A 24,659-nucleotide genomic window follows, 5' to 3' on the forward strand; every position below is an offset into this window, starting at 1 on the left:
GACTGAACTCAGTAATGTTTGATTGTTTTTAGGTAGTGCTTGATTTAGTCTGGTAGATTTGTTTACAGCTGAGAGTGTAAGGTAAATAGGAAATTATGTATTACATGTAGCTTGCTGTGGCCTCATTTCTATATGGTTTTTTATAGTTTTGTTTATTATTGCAGGCATGTTAATAATCATAATAAATATCATATTTAATCACCTTTCCAATTTGTTATGTGATTATTTTTAAGTAAGGGAATACCAATTTAGACATATATGCTTCACGTCATTGTTTGCACCTCTACTTTTTGGAAGTGAAAAGAAAAATAGAATATTGTTGTCTTAGGTAAATTACTGTAATTGTTTGAAGGCTGAAGGAAAACCAGGCTTATACCAACAGCAATTTCTGAAGTAGCAATGGCTAGAAATTCAAAATAAACCTGATAAGTGAGATGATTCTTTATAAAATTGGATGCTATGTTTGTGTTTTTGAGCACTCAGAATTTAAAGCATGTCTGCTTTAAATTATATTTTGGTTTAATATCATTAGTATTCACTTCAGTCAAAGTGATGAAATTCCTTTTTATCCAGCCTTGCAAATCAGATATTTTCTTTGGTTTGTGGTTTAATGTTTCATTGCAGAACAAAATGGCAAATGCTGAGGCAGGCAAGAAGATCTTTGTTCAAAAATATGCTCAGTGCCACACAGTGGAAAAAGGTGGAAAACACAAAACTGGTCCAAACCTCTGGGGCGTTTTTGGCAGAAAAACAGGACAAGCACCAGGATTTTCTTATACCGTTGCAAACAAAAACAAAGGTAAAAACTAGGCAGTTGTTGGAGAGAACCAGAAACTTTGTAGCAAAGAAGAAGCCACAGGATTTGATATAATAATTTCCCAATTTGCAGAATTAAAAATGAAATCCACATGTTTATATCATGGAAATATTGATTTATGTCATAAGATCTGTGTTTGGATAACTGGTCATCTTTATGATCAGAGAAATTAGTAATCCTCTGTGGCATAAGTTTTTTTGCCTATACAAGGAACTTCATTTTATGCAATACATATATCTTGAAAAAGCATGAGCTAAATTAAAAAAAATCAAATTATGTTTTAATGGCATAATGGCAATTTTTTATTTGTAGTAGTGATTCTTAGCAGGGTGTGGGGAATGTTATATAGTTTGAAAAAGTATATTCAATCATTTCTTTGTTGGTGGAAAGCGTGTAGATGACAGTTAATTTTAGGATTGAAATTCAAAATGGTTGCAAAAGACTAATATCTTTGCAAAGCAATTTATTACTCTTGGAGATATCTATATCTCTATATACTTACGTATATAATTAGCATTCACTTAAAAATAGGGTACAACTCTAGTTTTTAAGCTGTTCTTGGTGTACAGAATGGACTTGAGGACAAGGTGGGTGGGGAAGGGGAAGCTGGGATGAAGTGAGAGAGTGGCATGGACATATAGATACACTACCAAATGTAAAATAGATAGCTAATGGGAAGCAGCTGCATAGCACAGGGAGATCAGCTCGGTGCTTTGTGACCACCTAGAGGGGTGGGATAGGGAGGGTGGGAGGGAGACGCAAGAGGGAGGAGATATGGGAATATATGCATACATATAGCTGATTCACTTTGTTGTACAGCAGTAACTAGCACAACATTGTAAAGCAATTATACTCCAATAAAGATGTAAAATTAAAAAAAATTTGTTCTTGGTATCTCACCATTTCTTACAGGCCCAAATTTCAGATCACTACTACACAACTGTTTGGAAAGGTTTTTATTGTATTTTGTTTTGTGTTATTTTACTTTATTTATTTTTCTTTCTATTTTTCTAATTGAGATGAAATTCACATAACATACAATTAGCCATTTTAAAGTGTAAAATTCAGTAACATTTAGTGTATTCACAGTGTTGTACAATCACCACCTCTCTTTAGTTTCAAAACTTTTTCATTATCCCAGAAGTATCCCTGTACCCATTAACTAATCACTTTCCATATCCCCCTACCCCCATCCTTTGGTAACCACTTATCTGCTGTCTCTATGGATTTGTCTACTCCAGATATTTCATATAAAAGGAATCATGTAATACATGATCTTTTATGTCTAGCTTCTTTTGCTTAGAATATTTTCAAGATTCATTGAAGTTGAAGCATGTATCAATATTTCATTCTTTTTTTATGGCTGAATACTATTCCATTGTATGTATATATCACAATTTGTTTATCCGTTCATCAGTTGATAGACATTTGGATTGTTTCCACCTTTTACCTGTTGTGAATAGTGCTACTATGAACATTTGTGAAAAAGTGTTTAAGTCCCTGTTTTCAGTTACTTTAGATCTATACCTAGGAGTGGAATTGCTGAGTCAGTTAACTACGTTCAACTTTTTGAGGAAAGGTCAGATTGTTTTCCACAGTGGCTGTACCATTTTACTTTTCCATCAGCAGTGTAGGAGGATTCTTATTTCTCTATATAGTCACCAACACTTGTTCTTTTCTTTTCTTTTCTTTCTTTTTCTTTTTTAATTGCCGTCCTAGTGGGTATGAAGTGGTGCCTGGTGAGTTTGCTTTGTATTTCCTTAATGATCCATAATACTGAGCATTGTTTCATGTGCTTGTTGGCCATTTGTATATTTTCTTTGGAAAAATGTCTGTTTATATTCTCTCCCCATTTTTTATTTGGGTTGTTTGCCTCTGTTGTTGAGTTATAAGATTTTTTATGTATTCTGGACACTAAACCCTTATCCAATAAGTGACTTGCAAATATTTTCTCTTATTCTGTAGATTGTCTTCATTTTTTAAAATAATGTCTTTTGATGAACAGTGATTTTTAATTTGTATGAATGCCATTTATCTATTTTTGTTGTTGATGTTGCTTGTGTTTGGGTGTAAAATCTGAGAATCTATCATGAAATCTAAGGTCATAAAGATTTACCCTATGTTTTCTTCTAATAGTTTTATAGTTTTATCTCATATTGATATTTAGGTTACTGACCTACTTTTAATTAACCAAAATTAATTATCATTAATTTTTTATATAGAGTGAGGTAGTGGTCCAACTTCATTCTTTTGCATGTGGTTATCTAGTGTTCCTAGCACCATTTGTTGAAGAGATTCTTTTACGGTTGAATTGTTAAAAATCATTTTACAGCCTTGTTGAAAATCAGTTGGCCATATATGTTAGGGTTTACTTCTGGACTTTCAATTCTCTTTCATTTGTCTGTACATCTATTCTTATACTAGTGCTACACTGTTTTGATTGCTGTAGCTTTGTAGTAAATTTTGAAATTGAGAAGGGTGAGCCCTCCAACTGTGTTTTTATTTTTCAGTATTGTTTTGGCTATTCAGGGCCCTTTGCAATTCCATGAGTTTGAAGATCACCTTTTCCATTTCTGCAAAAAAGGCCTATGGAATTTTGATAGAGCTTGTATTGTATCTGAAGATTGCTTTGGGGAGTATTGCCATTTTAACACTATTAATGTTACATTCTGTGAACGTGGGATGCCTTTCCTATTATTTAGGTCTTCTTAAATTTATCAGTATTTCGTAATTTGTAGTGTGCAAGTCTTTCACCTTCTTGATTAAATTTATTTCTACCTATTTTATTCTTTTAGGTACTATTATTAATAGAATTGTTTTTAAAATTTCCTTTTCAGATTGTTCACTGCTTGTGTGTAGAAACAGCTGATCTTTGTATGTTGATCTTGTGCTGTGCAACTTTGCTAAATTCATTTATTAGCTCTAGTAGATTTTCTGTGGATTCTTTACAATTTTCTATATAGAGAATTATGTCACCTGTGAATAGAGATAGTTTTAGTTCTTCCTTTCCAATCTGAGTAGCTTTTATTTCTTATTCTTCCCTAATTGCTCTGGCTAGGACTTACGGTAGAATTCTGAATAGCTCTGGGGAGAGTGAGCATCTTTGTTTTGTCTTGTTTGTTTTTTGGTTTCTTTTTAAATTAATTTATTTAATTTATTTATTTTTGGCTGTGTTCAGTCTTTGTTGCTGTGCATGGGCTTTCTCTAGTTGAGGCAAGCGGGGGTTACTCTTTGTTGCGGTGTGCGGGCTTCTTGTTGCAGTAGCTTCTCGTGTTGTGGAGCATGGGCTCTAGGCATGTGGGCTTCATTAGTTGTGGCACATGGGCTCAGTAGTTGTGGCCTACAGGCTGTAGAGCGCAGGCTCAGTAATTGTGGTGCATGGACTTAGTTGCTCTGTGGCACATGGGATCTTCCCGGACCAGGGATCAAACCCGTGTCCCCTGCATTGTCAGGCGGATTCTTAACCACTGTGCCACCAGGGAAGTCCTTTGTCTTGTTCTTGATCTTAGGGGGAGAGCTTTCAGTTTTTTACCTTGAATAAGGTGCTAGCTGTGGGTTTTCCATAAATCCTGTTTATCATGTTAAGCAAGGTCCCTTCTATTGCTGAATGTTTTTATCATGAATAGGTGTTGGATTTTGTTAAATGCTTTTTCTGCATCTGTTGAGATAATCATGTGTTTTTTTTTTCCTTTTGCTCTGTTAATGTGGTATATTATGTTGATTTTCTTATGTTGAACCATTCTTGCATTCCTGGGATAAATATCACTTGGTCATAGTGTGTTATTCTTTTAACAGTGCAGTTGGATTTAGCTTGCCAGTATTTTGTTGAGGATTTTTGCATTAGAGATATTGGTTTTTTAATTTTCTTGTGATGTCTTTATCTGGGTTTGGTGTTTGGAGAAGTTTTAAATATAAATTATTGGCAGCTGTAAGTTCTCTTCATAAGTGATTTGAATTTAGTATTTAAAAATTCCTTAATTGGTTTTTTAGTGCTTGTATAGACTAAAGTACCTCATTTGATTGAGCTTTGTAGACCATGTTGCAGGAGAAAGGCTTTCATAAGGTGAGTTGGCATCTTGTGCATTATTTTTTGAGTGCACATATAGTAGCTTACACTTTGTCAAAAGAGGGATTCTACTTATTTCAACCTGTGTTAATGTTTCTAGTAAGATAGTGTTTGCAGTTCGTTTCAGCCTGTTGCGGTTTTTGTTTGTTTGCTTGTTTTTGTGAAACTTGTACAGGCATACCTTTATTAGACTTCTCAGATGTTGCAGGTTTGTGGCAACCCTGCACCAAGCAAGTCTCTCAATACTATTTTTCCAACAGCATTTGCTCACTTCGTGTCTCTGTCACATTTTGGTAATTCTCACAATATTTTAAACTTTTAAATTATTATTTTACTTGCTTTGATGATGTGATCAGCAGTCTTTTTTTTTTAAACATCTTTATTGGAGTATAATTGATATGGTTCTTATTATGATTGCAAGACACACTTTACTTTAGCAACAGCCATCAGGAAACTTTGAAAAAAAACAAAGTTTATTACTCACATGTCCTGGAGGGTACACAGCATGTGTGGGGCTACCCAGTGTGGTATCAGGTAGAAAGAGAGCGTGGGCTTGGGGTTTTGCTTTTATTGGGGCTGAGAGTGGGGTGCCTAGGGTTTTGTGGGTTCACTCTTTATTGGTGAATTTAAAATATAAAAGCAGGAATTAAAGCATGGGAAGGGAAAAAGCAAGGCAGTCAATCAAATGGTCAGTTATATGGGTCTGCCTTTCTGAAAAAAGGGAACTTCATGGGTGGGCATCCTTGCTCTTTATCTACTTTTATAGCTGGCAGTGCATTTATTCAAGATGGATGTATTTGAAGGGGATGCCTCAGCAATTAAAAGCTTAATGTCCAGCACTTACATTACAATCAAAAAGGCTAATTGTCAGTTACTTACACTACAGATAGATAAGATGTAAAGAAATTTTTGTTACCTGGAATTTTTGGGAAAGAAACCTTATAGATAGTCAAATGATTTGGTTAAAACAAAGTTCACACATGTCTAGATTGTCAGTTTTTTTGTGTATGTGAAAATAAGATACTTTGCATTTTCTCAAAGCCTTGAGAGCAATACAGTTTAGTAGGATGGAGGGCTGGCAAAGCCATTTGTTCCTAGACTTGGGTGTCCAAGCAAACTAGGTTGGTGTGGGGAGTATATGGTAAGTCTGTTTTAGAGCACTACTACTACATCTTAGCATTTGAGGATGGTAATAGTTTCCTAGGGCTCCTGTAACCAAGTACTATAAATTAGGTGGCTTAAAATAGTGAAAATTTATGGTTTCATAGTTCTGGAGGCTAGAAGTGCAAAATCAAGTTGTTGGCAGGGCCATACTCTTTCTGAAACCTGAGGGCAATCTTCCCTTGCTTCTTCCTAGCTTCTGCTGGTTTGCCAGTAAACTTTGTGTTTTGGGCCTACAGCTGCATAACTCTAGTCTCTACCTTCATTGTCATATTGTCTTTACATGGCCTTCTTACAAGGATAATAGTAAAATTGGATTGAGAGACCTATCTTACTCAGTGTGACCTCTTTTCAACTTAACTAAACACACCTGCAATGACCTTATTTCCAAATAAAGCCACATTCTGAGGTACCAGGGGTTAGGGTCTCAACATAACTTTATTCAGGGGGCACCCACAGTAAAGGACCACATATATATCAAATAAATACATAGATAATTTATAAAAATACTTATATTAAAACAACATAGAATAAAATTTAATCTTTGTCAAGTCAAGCATGTTTATCACCTTCTTAAACATCAGTGTAGTTGTTAGTAATACAATATCATTGTATTTAGTATATGCAGAAATGCTGGTTAGTAGATACTATATAATAAAGAATTGTCTGGTCTTTGTCTCAGGTTCCTGGGAGGGATCTCTAAAACCTTGGAATTTTCCAGTGATAGGAGCATTTGTTACTCAGGGTTGGGTTCTGGGACTACAGCCTGTGTTTATGCTAATGAGATGACTTGTGGTAGGCTCCTTGATAGTTTCAGGATGAGGGCTGGGCAACCTGGAAAGACCAACCATGTAATTAGAGAATTGAGGCTTTGGGCTAGGTGATATCAGTCTGACCTCCAAGGATAGAGGACAGGGGCTGGAGATTGAGTTCAAGCACATGGCTAGTGATTCAGTCAATCATGCCTACGTAATGAAACTCCAATAAAAACTCTGGCCACTTTCAACTGGAAGCTCTACTTGAGCTTCCTGGTTGGTAAACACATCAATGTACTGGAGGGGGATGAGTCATGATTCCACAGGGCCAGGGCCAGGAACCTCTGTGTTTGTGAGTTTCCCAGACCTCACCATCTGGGTCTCTTCATTTAGCTGGTACTGATTTATATCCTTTATAGTAAAACTGTAATTTTTAAGTAGTGCTTTCCTGAGTTCTGTGAGTTGTTCTTGCAAATTATAAAACCTAAGGGAATCCTGGGAACCCTTAAATTTATAGTCAGTTGGTTAGAAGTTTGGATGGGCTGGGGACCCTGAACTTGCAGCTGGTGTCTGAAGTGAGGCAGTCTTGTTGGGGACTTTGGAGTCTGTGCTAACTCCAGGCAGTTAGTATGAGAATGGAATTGCATTTATTGCAGTAGGATTTACAATTGATAGACTATTGAATAAATCAGTCTTAAACTTGCATTTATTGTATGCATTTATATGGCTCTTTAACTTTTAAAGTAATATTTTTCTATAGTGTCATTTTATTATTTTATTATCCAATTATAAGAGCAGTCAACTTTTGAAGTCCTGATTTTTAGAACAGTTATAACCTAACATTTGTCCCTCTAGCTGCCAATATGTTAAAGACTTTTTTGCTTATTAACATTGATTTAAAATCATATTAAAGCTTATTATAAATATATCTTTTATTATAGGTTTTTATCAATGATAAAAGGCTGTATACGGCTTGGCTTTAACATTATTTAATAATTAGAAATAAAATTTTCCAGAGTCAGATTGTTTAATTAATACTTATGACTTATTTGGGGATATAATATTATTTGTTAGTTCTACTAATGAAATAAGAATAATAAGTAGCAGAATGAAATTGAACTCTTATTGTTCACCACTGACAAAAATTAATTTGAAATGGATTAAAGATTTAAACATAAGACCAGAAACCATAAAACTTCTAGTTCCTTTACATTGGTCTTGACAGTGATTTTCTGGATATCACACCAAAAGCACAAACAACAAGAGCAAAAATAAATAAATGGGACTAATTAAACTAAAAAGCTTCTGCACATCAAAAGAAACAGTCAATAAAATTAAAAGGCAACCTACTGAATGGGAGAACATATTTGCAAATCATATATCTGATAAGGGGTAAATATCTAAAATATATAAAGAACTCATACAACTCAATAGAGGAAAAACCAACCAGATTAAAAAATGTACAGAGGAACTGAATAGACATTTTCCCAAAGAAGACATATAGATGGCCAACAGATACATGAAAAGGTACACATCATTACTAATAATCACGGCAATGCAAGTGAGATTATCACCTTACACCTGTTAGAATGGCTATTATCAAAAGACAGGAAATAGCAATTATTGGGAAGGATGTGGAGGAAAGGGAACCCTTTTACACTGTTGGTGGGAATGCAAATTGGTAAGCCACTGTGGAAAACAATATGTAGTTTCCTCAAAAAGTTAAAAATAGACCTACCATATGATCCAGTAATCCCACTTCTGGGTATATATTCAAAGGAAATGAAAGCAGAATCTTGAAGAGATATCTGCACCACCATGTTCATTACAGCATTATTTACAATAGCCAAGATATTGAAATATCCTAAGAGTCCATCAGTGGATGAATGAATAAAGAAGATGTACTGTATATACACAATAGAATATTATTCAACCATGAGAAAGAAAGAAATCCTGCTATTTACAACAACTTGGATGAACCTTGAGGGCATTATGCTAAGTGAAATAAGTCAGACAGAGAAAGACAAATACTGTATAATACCACTTACATGTGGAATCTAAAAAAGCCAAGCTTAGAAAAATTGAAAGTAGAGGGGTAGTGACCAGGGGTGGGGAGTTAGGGTAATGGGGAGATATTTGTCAAAGGGTACAAACTTCCAGCTATAGGATTAACAAGTTCTGGGTATCTGATGTATAACATGGTGATTATAGCTAATAATACTGTATTATATACTTGAAAGTTGCTAAGAGAGTATATCTTAAATGTTCTCACTACAAAGAAGAAATGGTAATCATGTGATGGGGTGGAGGTTTCTGCTAATGCTATGGTGGTAATGATTTTGCAATATGTAAGTGTATCAAATTAACATATTGTACACCTTAAGCTTATAGAATGTTATATATCAATTATATCTCAGTAAAGCTGGAAAAAAATAATGTAAGTAGCTTACTAGGTTAATTGAACAGGATTTTAAAATAATATTATTTAGAATAAATAAAGATTTAAAAAATACTTTAGGACAGCTTGATCAAAGACAGACTTGATAAGAAGAGCCAAGAAGTCAGTAGTTCAGTTTTAATACAAATTGTGGAAAACTGTCAGCCGTAGTTTATTTTCCATGTATGGTGTTGGAAATAATTAGACCATTTTAGTTTTCAAAAGAATAAGGAAATTCTCATATTTTAAAGACGATTGTTCCATATGACTTGCTTAGAGTATAGTTTTACAAAATTCATGATTGTGGCAATAATTTTATATAGTGTGGTTTAAAAAAATTGTAGCTAAATATGTATAACATAACATTTACCATTTTAACCATTTTAAAGTGTACAGTTCTGTAGCATTAAGCACATTCACATTGTTCTGCAGCCATCGCCACCATCCATCTCCAGAAGTTTTTTATCTTCCCAAACTGAAACTCTGTACCCATTAAACAGGCCCTGGAAACCCCCATTCTGTTTTGTCTCTGAATTTGACTACTCTAGGTACCTCATATAAATGTAGTCACATGGTATTTGTCTTCTTGTGACTAGCTGATTTCATGTAGCATAATGTCTTTAGGGTTTATTCATGTTGTACCATGTGTCATAATTTCCGTCCATTTAAAGGCTATATGATATTCCATTGTATGTATATACCACATTTTGTTTATCAATCAGTGGACACTCTGGTTACGTCCAGTTTTGGCTATTATGAATAATGATGCTATGAACACAGGATATAAATATTTGTTCATGTTCCTGCTTTCACTTCCTTTGGGTGTAATACCCAGAAGTGGAATTGCTGAATCATATGAAAATTTTGAGTTTAATTTTTTGAGAAATAGCTTGTACCATTTTCCATAAGGGCTCTATCATTTTATGTTCCCACCAGCAATACGTAAGGATTCCGAGTTCTCCACATCTCAGACAACATTTGTTATTTTGTTTTTTGTTTGTTTGTTTGTTGATAATAGCTTTCCTAATGGGTGTGAAGTGATATCTCCTTGTGGTTTTGGTTTGCATTTCCCTAAAGATTAGTGATGTTGAGCATCTGTATTTTTTTTTAAACATCTGTAAATGGATACAATTTTTCTTTTGAGAATAGTACTTTATACATGTTATTGAATAACTATATGCTGTTTGCATTTTGGGGGCAATGATAATTGAAACAAATTGAATTAACTCATGATTTGCCCAGGGTTGTGTGCTAACAAGTGATATAACTAAGATTCAGACTCAGATCTTCTTCAGCCTTTGATGAAATCATATCATGGGGTTAACATATTAGCTGAACTAACATTATTATTATTATCTTTTTCCTTTTGTCATGTCAGATCTGTTAAAATAAGCAGTAGGACACATAAAATCATAAATGTACTAATAATTTAAAAAATATTTTGAAACCTATTTATATTATATGAAAATTCAGATAGTTTAAAAGGATACTTACCAGTATGAGTGATAGGAAATTATGTATATTCATGTCTCCCTATACTCCCCTATTCCTTTCCCTTTACCAACTAATTTTATATGGTAATATTATTCTTTATAATTTTAGTGGCTGTATTCATACTTTAAGTTATACTGTATGCCTCTATTATTTTATTTAACTACTTTAAGCAATATCTGTCTATTCTTCACTCTGAAGGATGAGAGAATCAAAGTGGTTATACAACCTCCAATTTTTTCATACTCTTTTTTTTTTTTTTTTTTTTTGCGGTACGCGGGCCTCTCACTGCTGTGGCCTTTCCCGTTGCGGAGAACAGGCTCCGGACGCGCAGGCCCAGCGGCCATGGCTCATGGGCCCAGCCGCTCCGCGGCATGCGGGATCCTCCCGGACTGGGGCACGAACCCGCGTCCCCTGCATCGGCGGGCGGAATCCCAACCACTGCGCCACCAGGGAAGCCCCAATTTTTTCATACTCTTAACTGAGCTACTTATGTTGTTATTTCTGATTTGACATGATACATATAATTTATATCCTATGTAACTATAATTACCACAGTTGCTTTAACATTTGTCCTACATTTAGATTGTATTAGTGCTTATTCCCAGCTTTTACCACAGTGTCTATATTTACTTTTTGGTTGGTAGAAGATTATCTATCAGTAGTTATGCCAAGAAAGAATTACTGGAACCATATTACTCCAGTTCTTGATGTTTGAAAAGATCGATGGATTCCCATTACACTTGAATTGTTTGGCTAGACGTAAAATGATTGGATGATACTTTTACTTCCTCAGGATTTTGTATGCTTCATGTTGAATTTTTCTTTGGAGAAATCTGAAGCCAGCCTGATTGTTTTCCATTATAAGTTACTTGTTTTTATTTTTATTTTACTCTTTTCCCCCTAAGTTTCAGTAAAATTCGTATTGAAATTTAGTAATTTACTAGGCTGTGTATAAGCCTTGATTGATCTGTTTCAGATTTTCCTGGACATGTATTCTTCCAATTGGCAGATTCAGGACTTTTTTTTTTCTTCTTAACATTTTTATTGGAGTATAATTGCTTTACAATGGTGTGTTAGTTTCTGCTTTATAACAAAGTGAATCAGTTATACATATACATATATCCCCATATCTCTTCCCTCTTGCATCTCCCTCCCTCCCACCCTACCTATCCCACCCTTCTAGCTGGTCACAAAGCACCGAACTGATCTCCCTGTGCTATGTTTCCCACTGGCTATCTATTTTACATTTGGTAGTGTATATATGTTCTATATACACTACCACTCTCTCACTTTGTCCCAGCTTACCCTTCCCCCTCCCCGTGTCCTCAAGTCCATTCTCTAGTAGGTCTGCGTCTTTCTTCCCGTCTTGCCCCTAGGTTCTTCATGACCACTTTTTTTTTTTTTAGATTCCATATATATGTGTTAGCACACGGTATTTGTTTTACTCTTTCTCACTTACTTCACACTGTATGACAGACTCTAGGTCCATCCACCTCACTACAAGTAACTCAATTTTGTTTCTTTATATGGCTGAGTAATATTCCATTGTATATATGTGCCACATCTTCTTTATCCATTCATCTGTCAATGGACACTTAGGTTGCTTCCATGTGCTGGCTATTGTAAATAGAGCTGCAATGAACATTGTGGTACATGACTCTTTTTGAATTATGGTTTTCTCAGGGTATATGCCCAGTAGTGGTATTGCTGGGTCATATGGTAGTTCTATTTGTAGTTTTTTAAGGAACCTCCATACTGTTCTCCATAGTGGCTGTATCAATTTACATTCCCACCAACAGTGTATGAGGGTTCCCTTTTCTCCACACCCTACACCCTCTCCAGCATTTATTGTTTGTAGATTTTTTGATGATGGCCATTCTGACCGGTGTGAGATGATATCTCATTGTAGTTTTGATTTACATTTCTCTAATGATTAATGATGTTGAGCATTCTTTCATGTGTTTGTTGGCAATCTGTATATCTTCTTTGGAGAAATGTCTATTTAGGTCTTCTGCCCATTTTTGGATTGAGTTGTTTGTTTTTAAGGACTTTTATTTTTGAAAGTTTTCTTGAATTATATGTTTTAATAATTTTATACTATTTCATTTGTTTTTATTAAATCTTACTTGGGCCATCAATTGTGCATATTTGGGATACCTGTTGTCTAAATGTCTTCTATTTCTGTTATTTTTCCTATGATTGTTTTAAACTTTTTATTTTCATTTTGTTTTTATCAATATTTTCAAGCCTGATTGTGCTATCAGTAGTATCTATTCTTTTTGCTGTTATTTATGTCTTTCTGTTTTATCATCTCCTTGAACCTTTGTAGCTCTGCTATAAGCCCTTGATTTATAAAGACCTTTTTTTTTTTAGCTGATAAGTTGTTTTTTTTGGTCTTTATTGGAGTATAATTGATTTACAATGTTGTGTTAGTTTCTGCTGTACAACAAAGTGAATCAGCTATATGTATACATCTATCCCCATATCCCCTCCCTCTCGAGCCTCCCACCCTCCCTATCCCAGCCCTCTCGGTTGTCACAAAACATTGAGCTGATCTCACTGTGCTACGCAGCAGCTTCCCACTAGCCATCCATTTTACATTTGGTAGTGTATATATGACAATGCTACTCTTTCATTTCATCCCAGCTTCCCCTTCCTCACCTGTGTCCTCAAGTCCGTTCTCTACATGTCTTTATTTCTGCCTTGCCACTAGGTTCATCAGTACTGTCTTTTAATTTAATTTATTTACTTTTATTTATTTAATTTTATTTTTTAACATCTTTATTGGAGTATAATTGCTTTACAGTGGTGTGTTAGTTTCTGCTATATAACAAAGTGAGTCAGCTATACATATACATATATCACCATATCCCCTCTCTCTTGCATCTCCCTCCCACCATCCCTGTGCCACCCCTCTAGGTGGTCACAAAGAACCAAGCTGATCTCCCTGTGTGATGCGACTGCTTCCTACAAGCTATCTGTTTTATGTTTGGTAGTGTATATATGTCCATGCTACTCTCTCACGCCACCCCAGCTTACCCTTCCCCCTCCCTGTGTCCTCAAGTCCATTCTCTATGTCTGTGTCTTTATTCCTGTCCGGCCCCTAGGTTCTTCAGAACCATTTTCTTTTTTTTTAGATTCCATATATATGTGTTAGCATACGGTATTTGTTTTTCTCTTTCTAACTTACTTTACACTGTATGACAGACTCTAGGTCCATCCATCTCACTACAAATAACTCAGTTTCCTTTCTTTTTATGGCTGAGTAATATTCTATTGTACATATATGCCACATCTTCTTTATCCATTCATCTGTCGATGGACACTTAGGTTGCTTCCATGACCTGGCTATTGTAAATAGAGCTGCAATGATCATTGTGTTACATGACACTTTCTAAATTATGGTTTTCTCAGGGTATATGCCCAGTAGTGGAATTGCTGGGTCATATGGTAGTTCTATCTTTAGTTTTTTACTGTCCTCCATTCCCACCAACAATGCAAGAGGGTTCCCTTTTCTCCACACCGTCTCCAGCATTTATTGTTTGTAGATTTTTTGATGATAGCCATTCTGACTGGTGTGAGGTGATACTTCATTGTAGTTTTGATTTGTATTTCTGTAATGATTAGTGATGTTGAGCATCCTTTCATGTTTTTGTTGGGAGTCTGTATATCTTCTTTGGAGAAATGTCTATTTAGGTCTACTGCCCAGTTTAGGATTGGGTTGTTTCTTTTTTTGATATTGAGCTGCACTAGCTGCTTGTATATTTTGGAGATTAATCTTTTGTCAGTTGCTTCGTTTGCAAATATTTTCTCCCATTCTGAGGGTTGTTTTTTCGTCCTGTTTACGGTTTCCTTTGCTGTGCAAAAGCTTTGAAGTTTCAATAGGTCCTATTTGTTTAGTTTTATTTTTATTTCCACTTCTCTAGGAGATGGGTCAAAAGGGTTCCTGCTGTGATTTATGTCATAGAGTGTTCTGCCTATGTTTTCCTCTAAGAGTTTCATAGTGTCTGGCCTTACATTTAGGTTTTTAATCCATTTTGAGTTTATTCTTGTATATAATGTTAGGGAGTGTTCTAATTTCATTCTTTTACATGGAGCTGTCCAGTTTTGCCAGAACCTCTTATTGAAGAGGCTGTCTTTTCTCCATTGTATAGTCTTGCCTCCTTTCTCAGAGATAAGGTGACCATATGTGTGTGGGTTTATCTCAGCTTTCTTTCCTGTTCTATTGATCTATACTTCTGTTTTTGTGCCAGTACCATACTGTCTTGATTACTGTAGCTTTGTAGTATAGTTGGAAGTCAGGGAGCCTGATTGCTCCAGCTCCATGTTTCTTTCTCAAGATTGCTTTGGCTTTTCGGGGTCTTTTGTGTTTCCATACGAATTGTGAAATTTTTTGTTCTACTTCTGTGAAAAATGCCATTTGATAGTTTGATAGGTATTGCATTGAATCTGTAGATTGCTTTGGGTAGTAGAGTCATTTTCACAATGTTGATTCTTCCAATCCAAGAACATGGTATATCTCTCCATCTGTTTGGATCATCTTTAATTTCTTTCATCAGTGTCTTATAGTTTTCTGCATACGGGTCTTTTGTCTCCTTAGGTAGGTTTATTCCTAGGTATTTTATTCTTTTTGTTGCAGTGGTAAATGGGAGTGTTTCCTTAATTTCTCTTTCAGATTTTTCATCATTAGTCTATAGGAATGCAAGAGATTTCTGTGCATTAATTTTGTATCCTGCTGCTTTACCAAATTCATTGATTAGCTCTAGTAATTTTCTGGTAGCATTGTTAGGATTCTCCTTGTACAGGATCATGTCATCTGCAAACAGTGACAGTTTTACTTTTCTTTTCTGATTTGGATTCCTTTAATTTCTGTTGCTTCTCTGATTTCTGTGGCTAAAACTTCCAAACTTTGTTGAATAATAGTGGTGAGAGTGGGCAACCTTGTCTTTTTCCTGATCTTATTAGAAATGGTTTCAGTGTTTCACCATTGAGAATGATGTTGGCTGTGGGTTTGTCATATATGGCCTTTATTATGTTGAGGTAAGTTCCCTCTATGCCTACTCTCTGGAGGGTTTTTATCATAAATGGGTGTAGAATTTTGTCAAAAGCTTTTTCTGCATCTATTGAGATGATCATATGGTTTTTCTCCTTCAATTTGTTAATATGGTTTATCACATTGATTGATTTGCATACATTGAAGATTCCTTGTGTTCCTGGCATAAATCCCACTTGATCATGGTGTATGATCCTTTTAATGTGTTGTTGGATTCTGTTTGCTAGTATTTTGTTGAGGATTTTTGCATCTATGTTCATCAGTGATATTGGCCTGTAGGTTTCTCTTTTTGTGACATCTTTGTCTGGTTTTGGTATCAGGGTGATGGGGGCCTGTAGAATGAGTTTGGGAGTGTTCCTCCCTCTGCTATATTTTGGAAGAGTGTGAGAAGGATAAGTGTTAGGTCTTCTCTGAATGTTTGATAGAATTTGCCTGTGAAGCCATCTGGTCCCAGGCTTTTGTCTGTTGGAAGATTTTTAATCACAGTTTCAATTTCAGTGCTTGTGATTGGTCTGTTTATATTTTCTATTTCTTCCTGGTTCAGTCTCGGAAGGTTGTGCTTTTCTAAGAATTTGTCCATGTCTTCCAGGGTTTCCAATTTTTTGGCATATAGTTACTTGTAGTAATCTCTTATAATCATTTGTATTTCTCCAGTGGCTGTTTTTACTTCTCCTTTTTCATTTTCTAATTCTGTTGATTTGTTTCTTCTCCCTTTCTTTCTTGATGAGTCTCACTAGTGGTTTATCAATTTTGTTTATCTTCTCAAAGAACCAGCTTTTAGTTTTATTGATCTTTGCTATTGTTTCCTTCTTTTATTTCTGATCTGATCTTTATGATTTCTTTCCTTCTGCTGACATTGGGGTTTTTTTGTTCTTCTTTCTCTAATTGCTTTAGGTGTAAGGTTAGGTTGTTCATTTGAGATGTTTCTTGTTTCTTAACATAGGATGGTATTGCTATAAACCTCCCTCTTAGAAGTGCTTTTGCTGCATCCCATACGTTTTGGGTCGTTGTGTTTTCGTTGTCATTTCTTTCTAGGTATTTTTTGATTTCCTTTTGGATTTCTTCAGTGATCTCTTGCTTATGTAGTAGTGTATTGTTTAGTCTCCATGTGTTTGTATTTTTTACAGTTTTTTTCCTGTAATTGATATATAGTCTCACAGAATTATGGTCAGAAAAGTTACTTGATACGATTTCAGTTTTCTAAAATTTACCAAGTGTTGATTTGTGGCCCAAGGTATGATCTATTATGTGGAATGTTCCATGAGCCTTTGAGAAGAAAGTGTATTCTGTTGTTTTTGAATGGAATGTCCTATAAATATCAATTAAGTCCATCTTGTTTAATGTATCATTTAAAGCCTGTGTTTCCTTATTTATTTTCATTTTGGATGACCTGTCCTTTGGTGAAAGTGGGGTGTTAAAGTCCCCTACTATGATTGTGTTAATGTCAGTTTCCCCTTTTATGGCTGTTAGCGTTTGCCTTATGTATTGAGGTGTTCCTATATTGGGTGAATAAATATTTACAATTGTTATATCTTCTTGGATTAATCCCTTGATCATTATGTAGTGTCCTTCTTTGTCTCTTGTAATAGTCTTTTTTAAAGTCTATTTTGTTTGATATGAGAATTGCTGTTCCAGCTTTCTTTTGATTTCCATTTGCATGGAGTATCTTTTTCCATCCCCTCACTTTCAGTCTGTATGTGTCCCTAGGGCTGAAGTGGGTCTCTTGTAGACAGCATTAAACAGGTGGTGTTTTTGTATCTATTCAGCCAGTCTGTGTCTTTTGGTTGGAGCATTTAATCTATTTACATTTTTGGTAGTTATTGATATGTATGTTCCTATTACCATTTTGTTAATTGTTTTGTGTGTGTAATTGTAGGTCTTTTCCTTCTCTGTGTTTCCTGTCTAGAGAAGTTCCTTTAGCATTTGTTGTAAATCTGGTTTGGTGTTGCTGAAATCTCTTTGCTTTTGCTTGTCTGTAAAGGTTTTCATTTCTCTGTCGAATCTGAAAGAGATCCTTGCTGGGTAGAGTAATCTTGGTTGTAGCTTTTCCCCTTTCATCACTTTCTATATGTCCTTCCACTCCCTTCTGACTTGCAGAGTTTCTGCTGAAAGTTCAGCTGTTAACCGTATGGGGATTCCCTTGTATGTTATTTGTTGTTTTTCCCTTGCTGCTTTTAATATTTTTTCTTTGTATTTAATTTTTGATAGTTTGATTAATATGTGTCTTGGCGTGTTTCTCCTTGGATTTATCCTGTATGGGACTCTCGGCGCTTCCTGGTCTTGATTGATTATTTCCCTTCACATATTTGGGAAGTTTTCAAGTATAATCTCTTCGAATATTTTCTCAGTCCCTTTCTTTCTCTCTTCTTCTTCTGGGACCCCTGTAATTCGAATGTTGTTACATTTACTGTTGTCCTAGAGGTCTCTGAGACTGTCTCAATTCTTTTCATTCTTTTTTCTTTTTTCTTCTCTGTGGTAGTTGTTTCCACTATTTTATCTTCCAGGTCACTTTTCTGTTCTTCTGCCTCAGTTATTCTGCTGTTGATTCCTTCTAGAGAATTTTTAATTCCATTTATTGTGTTGTTCATCATTGTTTGTTTGCTCTTTTGTTCTTCTAGGTCCTTGTTAAGCATTTCTTGTATTTTTTCAATGATTTTGGATCATCTTTACTATCATTATTCTGAATTCCTTTTCAGGTAGACTTCCTATTTCCTCTTCATTTGTTTGGTCTGGTGGGTTTTTACCTTGCTCCTTCAACTGCTGTGTATTTCTCTGTGTTCTCATTTTGCTTAACTTACTGTCTTTGGGGTCTCCTTTTCTCAAGCTGCACGTTCGTAGTTCTTTTTGTTTTTGGTGTCTGCCCGCAGTGGGTAAGGTTGTTTCAGTGGGTTGTGTAGGCTTCCTGGTGGAGGGGACTGGTGCCTGTTTTCTGGTGGATGGGGCTGGATCTTGTCTTTTTGGTGGGCAGGACCATGTCCGGTAGTGTGTTTTGGGGTGTCTGTGACCTTATTATGATTTTAGGCAGCCTCTCTGCTAATGGGTGGGGTTGTGTTCCTGTCTTGCTAGTTGGTTGGCATAGTGTGTCCAGCACTGTAGCTTGCTTGTTGTTGAGTGGAGCTGGGTCTTAGCGTTGGGATGGAGATCTCTGGGTGAGCTTTGGCCGTTTGCTATTACATGGGGCTGGGAGGTCTTTGGTGGAGCAGTGTCCTGAACTCAGCTCTCCCACCTCAGAGGCTCAGGCCTGACACCTGGCCATAGCACGAAGACCTTGTCAGTCACACGGCTCAGAAGAAAAGGGAGAAAAAGAAAGATAGAAAAAAAGAAGAAAAGAAATAAAATAAAGTTATTAAAATAAAAAATATTGTTAAAAATTTAAAAAAGTAATAAAAGAAAGAAAGAAGAGAGAGACCAAACCAGAAAACAAATCTACCAATCATAACAAGCACTAAAAACTATACTAAGAAAAAATACTAGACAGGCAGAACCCTAGGACTGATGGTAAAAGCAAACCTATACAGAGAAAATCACACAAAGAAGAATACAGTTACACACTCACAAAAAGGGAAAAAGGAAAAATATATATATATTTATAAAAAGAATAAAGGAAGAGAGCAACCAAATCAATAAACAAATCTGTCAATGATAATAAGCTCTAAATACTAAACTAAGATAAACATAAAACTAGAAACAATTTAGATGCAGAAAGCAAACCCCCAAGTCTGTAGTTGCTCCCAAAGTCCATGGCCTCCGTTTTGGGATGATTCCTTGTCTATTCAGGTATTCCACAGATGCAGGGTACATCAAGGTGATTGTGGAGATTTAATCTGCTGCTCCTGAGGCTGCTGGGAGAAATTTCCCTTTGTCTTCTTGTTTGCACAGCTCCTGGGGTTCAGCTTTGCATTTGGCCCCGCCTCTGCATGTAGGTCCCCTGAAGGTGTCTGTTCCTGCTCAGACATTATGGGGTTAAAGTAGCAGCTGATTAAGGGGCTCTGGCTCCCTCAGGCCAGGGGGAGGGAGGGGTACGGAATGCGGGGCGAGCCTGAGGCTGCAGAGGCCGGCGTGATGTTGCTACAGCCTGAGGCGCGCCGTATGTTCGCCTCGAGAAGTGGTCCCTGGGTCATGGGACCCTGGCAGTGGCGGGCTGCACAGGCTTATGGGTGGGGAGGTGTGGATACTGACCTGTGCTTGCACAGAGGCTTCTTGGTGGCTGCAGCAGCAGCCTTAGCATTTCATGCCCCTCCCTGGTGTCTGTGCTGATAGCCGCGGCTCGCCCAGTCACTGGAGCTTGTTTAGGCGGAGCTCTGAATCCCCTCTTCTTGCGCACCCCGAAACAGTGGTCTCTTGCCTCTTAGGCAGGTCCAGAGGTTTTCCTGGACTCCCTCCCAGCTAGCTGTGGCGCACTATCCTCCTTCAGGCTGTGTTCTTGCAGCCAACCCCAGTCCTCTCCCCGGGGTCTGACCTCCGAAGCCCGACCTCAGCTCTCAGCGCTGCCTGCCGTGGCGGGTGAGCAGACAAGCCTCTCGGGCTGGTGAGTGCTGGTCGGCACCGATTCTGTGTGCGGGAATCACTCTGCTTTGCCCTCAGCACCCCTGTTGCTGTGCTCTCCTCCATGGCTCCGAAGTTTCTCCCCCACCACCCCCCATCGTCTCCACCAGTGAAGGGGCTTCCTAGTGTGTGGAAACTTTTCCTCCTTCACAGCTCTCTCCCTGAGGTGCAGGTCCTGTCCCTGTTCTTTTTTTCTGTTTTTTCTTTTGCCCTACCCAGGTATGTGGGGAGTTTCTTGCCTTTTGGGAAGTCTGAGGTCTTCTACCAGCGTTCAGTAGGTGTTCTGTAGGTGCTGTTCCACATGTAGGTGTATTTTTTTTTTTTTGTAGTACGCGGGCCTTTCACTGTTGTGGCCTCTCGCGTTTCGGATCACAGGCTCCAGGTGCGCAGGCTCAGCGGCCATGGCTCACGGGCCTAGCCGCTCCACAGCATGTGGGATCTTCCCGGACTGGGGTGTGAACCCATGTCCCCTGCATCGGCAGGCGGACTCTCAACCACTGCGCCACCAGGGAAGCCCTGTAGGTGTATTTTTGATGTGTTTGTGGGGAGGAAGGCGATCGCCACATCTTACTCCTCCGTCATCTTGAAGGTCCCCATATTTATTTATTTAAAAAAAATAAATTTATTTTCAAAAATAAATTTATTTATTTATTTTTAAATATTTATTTATTTTTAAAAGTAAATTTATTTTTTAAAAATTTATTTATTTTTTTAAAAATAAATTTACTTTTAAAAAATAAATTTATTTATCATTGGCTGCATTGGGTCCTTGTTGCTGTGCGTAGGCTTTCTGTAGTTGCACTGAGTGGGGGTACTCTTTGTTGCAGTGCACTGGCTTCTTGTTGCAGTGGCTTCTCTTGTTGTGGAGCATGGGCTGTAGGCACAAAGGCTTCAGTAGCTGTGGCATGTGGGCTGAGTAGTTGTGTTTCACGAGCTCTAGAGCACAGGCTCAGTAGTTGTGGTGCGTGGGCTTAGTTGCTCTGCCGCAGGTGGGATCTTCCCGGGCCAGGGCCCGTGTCCCCTGCATTGGCAGGCAGATTCTTAACCACTGTGCCACCGGGGAAGTCCCAGTACCTCTTTTTAGATTCCATATATGTGCTTTAGCATACGGTATTTGTTTTTCTGTTTCTGACTTACTTCACTTTGTATGACAGACTCTAGGTCCGTCTACCTCATTACAAATAACAAAAACCTTTTCTGAATCCATGGGAATGTGCTCCTGATTTTTTCTGCTTGGTGTATATAATTTTTGTTGTGTATATTTCATTTAACTTTTTTTATATTCCTTTCTGCTGTGTGTGTGTATGTTGTGTGTGTGTTTTCGGTACTCTTTCATGGTGATTCCTTTCTGATTACTACTCATCTTTTGATTAGGACAATTTGTCCTTGATTGGTTATTTGCAGAAGGACAGTAAGAGTGAGGATCTGAGTGTTCCAGTTGGTTATAAGATCTTCCTCACCCACAGTTATGTGTTAGAGCTATGTGTATGTGTATATGTTTGCTGCAGGGTTATTTGGCTCTTCAGCTGACAAAGACGGGCAGCTCCAGGGTTATCCAACACCTCAAGTTTCTCTTTTATCCTATTACAAGGTAGAATCTTTCTTTTAAAGATGTGTTTTCTTCTTTACTCCTGGCTCCCCTGGCCCTCCATGTTATCAAATTGAATTTAGGGAGACTTTCACAGCCAGCCAATATGTACTCTACTCTCTTTGGGCCCAACAGAGGGTTATGACTCTGCACCTCAGGATTTGTCACCTATTTTGGAGAACTTTTCTCTTCTTTAGAAATTAGTGAAAAGTGTCCTTTCACTCTGGTCCAGGTTTTATGTCCTTGGTAGTCTTCTAAGTGTATCAAGTTTGGTGGTAGAGGCACTCACTCAAAAATTTTATTGAAAGTGGAACTAGCATTTCTGTTTCCCTTTGTTCATGTTCTTTTCAACTGGCTTTAGAAAGGAAAAACGTTGGATGCAACCTCTCTCTCTCATTGTAAAACTGGATTCCTGAACTCATAGGTTTTTGTTAGAGATCCTGACAGAGGCAGCTTGGTGTGATTGGGAAAAAGAGAAACAAAAAAACATGGAAATATAAGTTACTAGTTACCAGTTCTTTACTCTATATAGCCTTGTCATCTTAGGGTAAGTTATTATCCTCTCTTTGGGTCATCATTTACTCATCTGCAAAATGAGGATTTTGGTTAATTGATCTCTAAGATAGAAGGAATTCTCTGTGATTCTAGGAGGATGGCATACTGCTTAGGCCCAACATGTCTGGGTTGGTCATTGGTGTACCTTAGATAATCTTAAACAGCATTGGATTTCTACAAAGAAGCCCAAGAGTAGATCACCGAAGACTAATTTTGGAATTTTCTTGTAGGTCAGAAACTAAGTATTCTCAGTTATAATAACCTTCCTACTGAGTCCAAGAGTAATCTTTTGTTCACAAATGTGGGTCACATCAGAAAGTAAACCTTACAAATGTAACTTCACAAATTTAAAACTTATTTTCACCTTTATAGGTGTTATCTGGGGAGAGGAGACTCTGATGGAATATTTGGAGAACCCAAAAAAATATATCCCTGGAACTAAAATGGTCTTTGCTGGTCTTAAAAAGAAGAGTGAGAGAGAAGATCTTATTGAGTATTTGAAACAGGCAACATCTTCATGAGATGCTCTTACAACTTAAAAATTATTAGTTATAAGCCAAATTTTTCCTATTTCAAATATTGCATGTTTGAAGAAGTCATATTTGACCTTTCCTGATCAGCTTGTAGTAAGTTTAACATTTTAAAATAAAAGTTGATTTTTTTTTTTTTTTTGCTGTACATGGGCCTCTCACTGTTGTGGCCTCTCCTGTTGCGGAGCACAGGCTCCGGATGCGCAGGCTCAGCGGCCATGGCTCACGGGCCCAGCCGCTTCGCGGCATGTGGGATCTTCCCGGACTGGGGCACGAACCTGCGTCCCCTGCATTGGCAGACGGACTCTCAACCACTGTGCCACCAGGGAAGCCCAAAAGTTGATATTTTTGATTGTGTGTAATCTACTGATCAAATGTCCTTCAGAGTCTGAACTTGATTTTATCTGGTCGCTAAGGATGTGGACAAGGTCAGGATGGAGGAAGAGAGGGAAGGAAACTGAAACATTGCTCTTCAGTAGTCTCTACATGCACAAATATTTTATAGGCCTAGCAACTGCTGTTGATGATGGAGATAGCTTCCACATACTTATTTCTCTGCAATTTAAATGTAAATATAGCAGACATTAAGTTTAATTTTCATTAAGCTGTTTGGTTATATGTTTGCCTTTTATTATAAACAATACTTAAAGTAACTTTAAGGGAAAAAAAGTAGGGAAGATGAAGGCAAATATGTGATCTTAGGAATATCATTGGGGAAAAAAAGGCAATTGTTGACCATGGGTGACATAAAATAAAACCTAGAGAGAAGGAGAAAAGCATGTTCCATGTTAATATGCATTTATATCACATAACATTCTTTTTCTGAATTAATCTTTTTATGATGCCCTTCTAATCCTGAGTAATATAAGGCTGGACTGTAGGGAGGGATAGCAGGGACCCTGAGAGAGAGGGAGAAAGAAAAACAACCCTCACCCTAAATGTAAAAGACCTCCCACTTCACAGTAAGTGGGAATGAGGCATGGTGGGGCAGGTCCACAACAGGGCCCGTGTGGAAGGGAACGGTGGCTCTGAGATGGCCCCTGAAATGGCTTTGAAATCCTACAAGTACCCTGTCACCCAAACGACACGGCCCCATACAAGGACAAGCTGTTTCTTTACCGGAGAGGTGGATAATGGACTGGTCAGGGTCATTATGGGTGAGGATAAGATATTCATTATCTCATTTCCACTTCACGACAACACCTCTGTAAGGTGAAGTTTACCTTCTACAGTGAGACTTAGAAAGACCTGGTGCCAGAACCAAAACTTAGATCTTCTACTCCAATTCTTGGTGACTTTTCAACATGTCCTAGGAATATGTTAGCTAGTTAACTTACTAGCAAATGCCACTACTGAGAAGATATTCCTGTCAGAAGGTTTCCAAAGTGAGGGGAATGTGGTTGAAAAAGCTGTGATTTCCAGAAGGTTCCTCTAAATCATTTAAGTGCCTGGTATCACTCTTAATGCTTTGGCAAGTGGGAGAGAATGAACTCCTCCTGGAGTCCAGGGCGGGTGTTGAATAGGAGAGTGTGTCCCTGTGGGCCAACAGAGGGCCTTAGGCAAAGCTGTCCTTGTGACTTTCTCCCTGGAGGAGTTCTTTGATGAGGGCAGAGACATCTGTAGGGACTCCAAGCATGTATTAAGGATGTTGCCAGTGT

General features: G+C 37.4%; 1 protein-coding gene across 1 annotated transcript; it reads left to right on the top strand.

Annotated features, from left to right (window-relative positions):
* Positions 1 to 630: 630 nt before the first annotated feature.
* On the top strand, positions 631 to 22,992 carry LOC309825315 (cytochrome c 2; the record flags this gene model as incomplete). Its single annotated transcript, XM_082658859.1, has 2 exons — positions 631 to 799; positions 22,844 to 22,992. The coding sequence occupies 2 exons, from the start codon at positions 631 to 633 to the stop codon at positions 22,990 to 22,992; spliced, it is 318 nt and encodes a 105-aa protein (XP_082514985.1).
* Between the last annotated feature and the right edge of the window lie 1,667 nt (positions 22,993 to 24,659).

This window comes from Grampus griseus, assembly GCF_964374135.1.
Source record: "Grampus griseus genome assembly, chromosome: 7".
Lineage (NCBI taxonomy): Eukaryota > Metazoa > Chordata > Mammalia > Artiodactyla > Delphinidae > Grampus > Grampus griseus.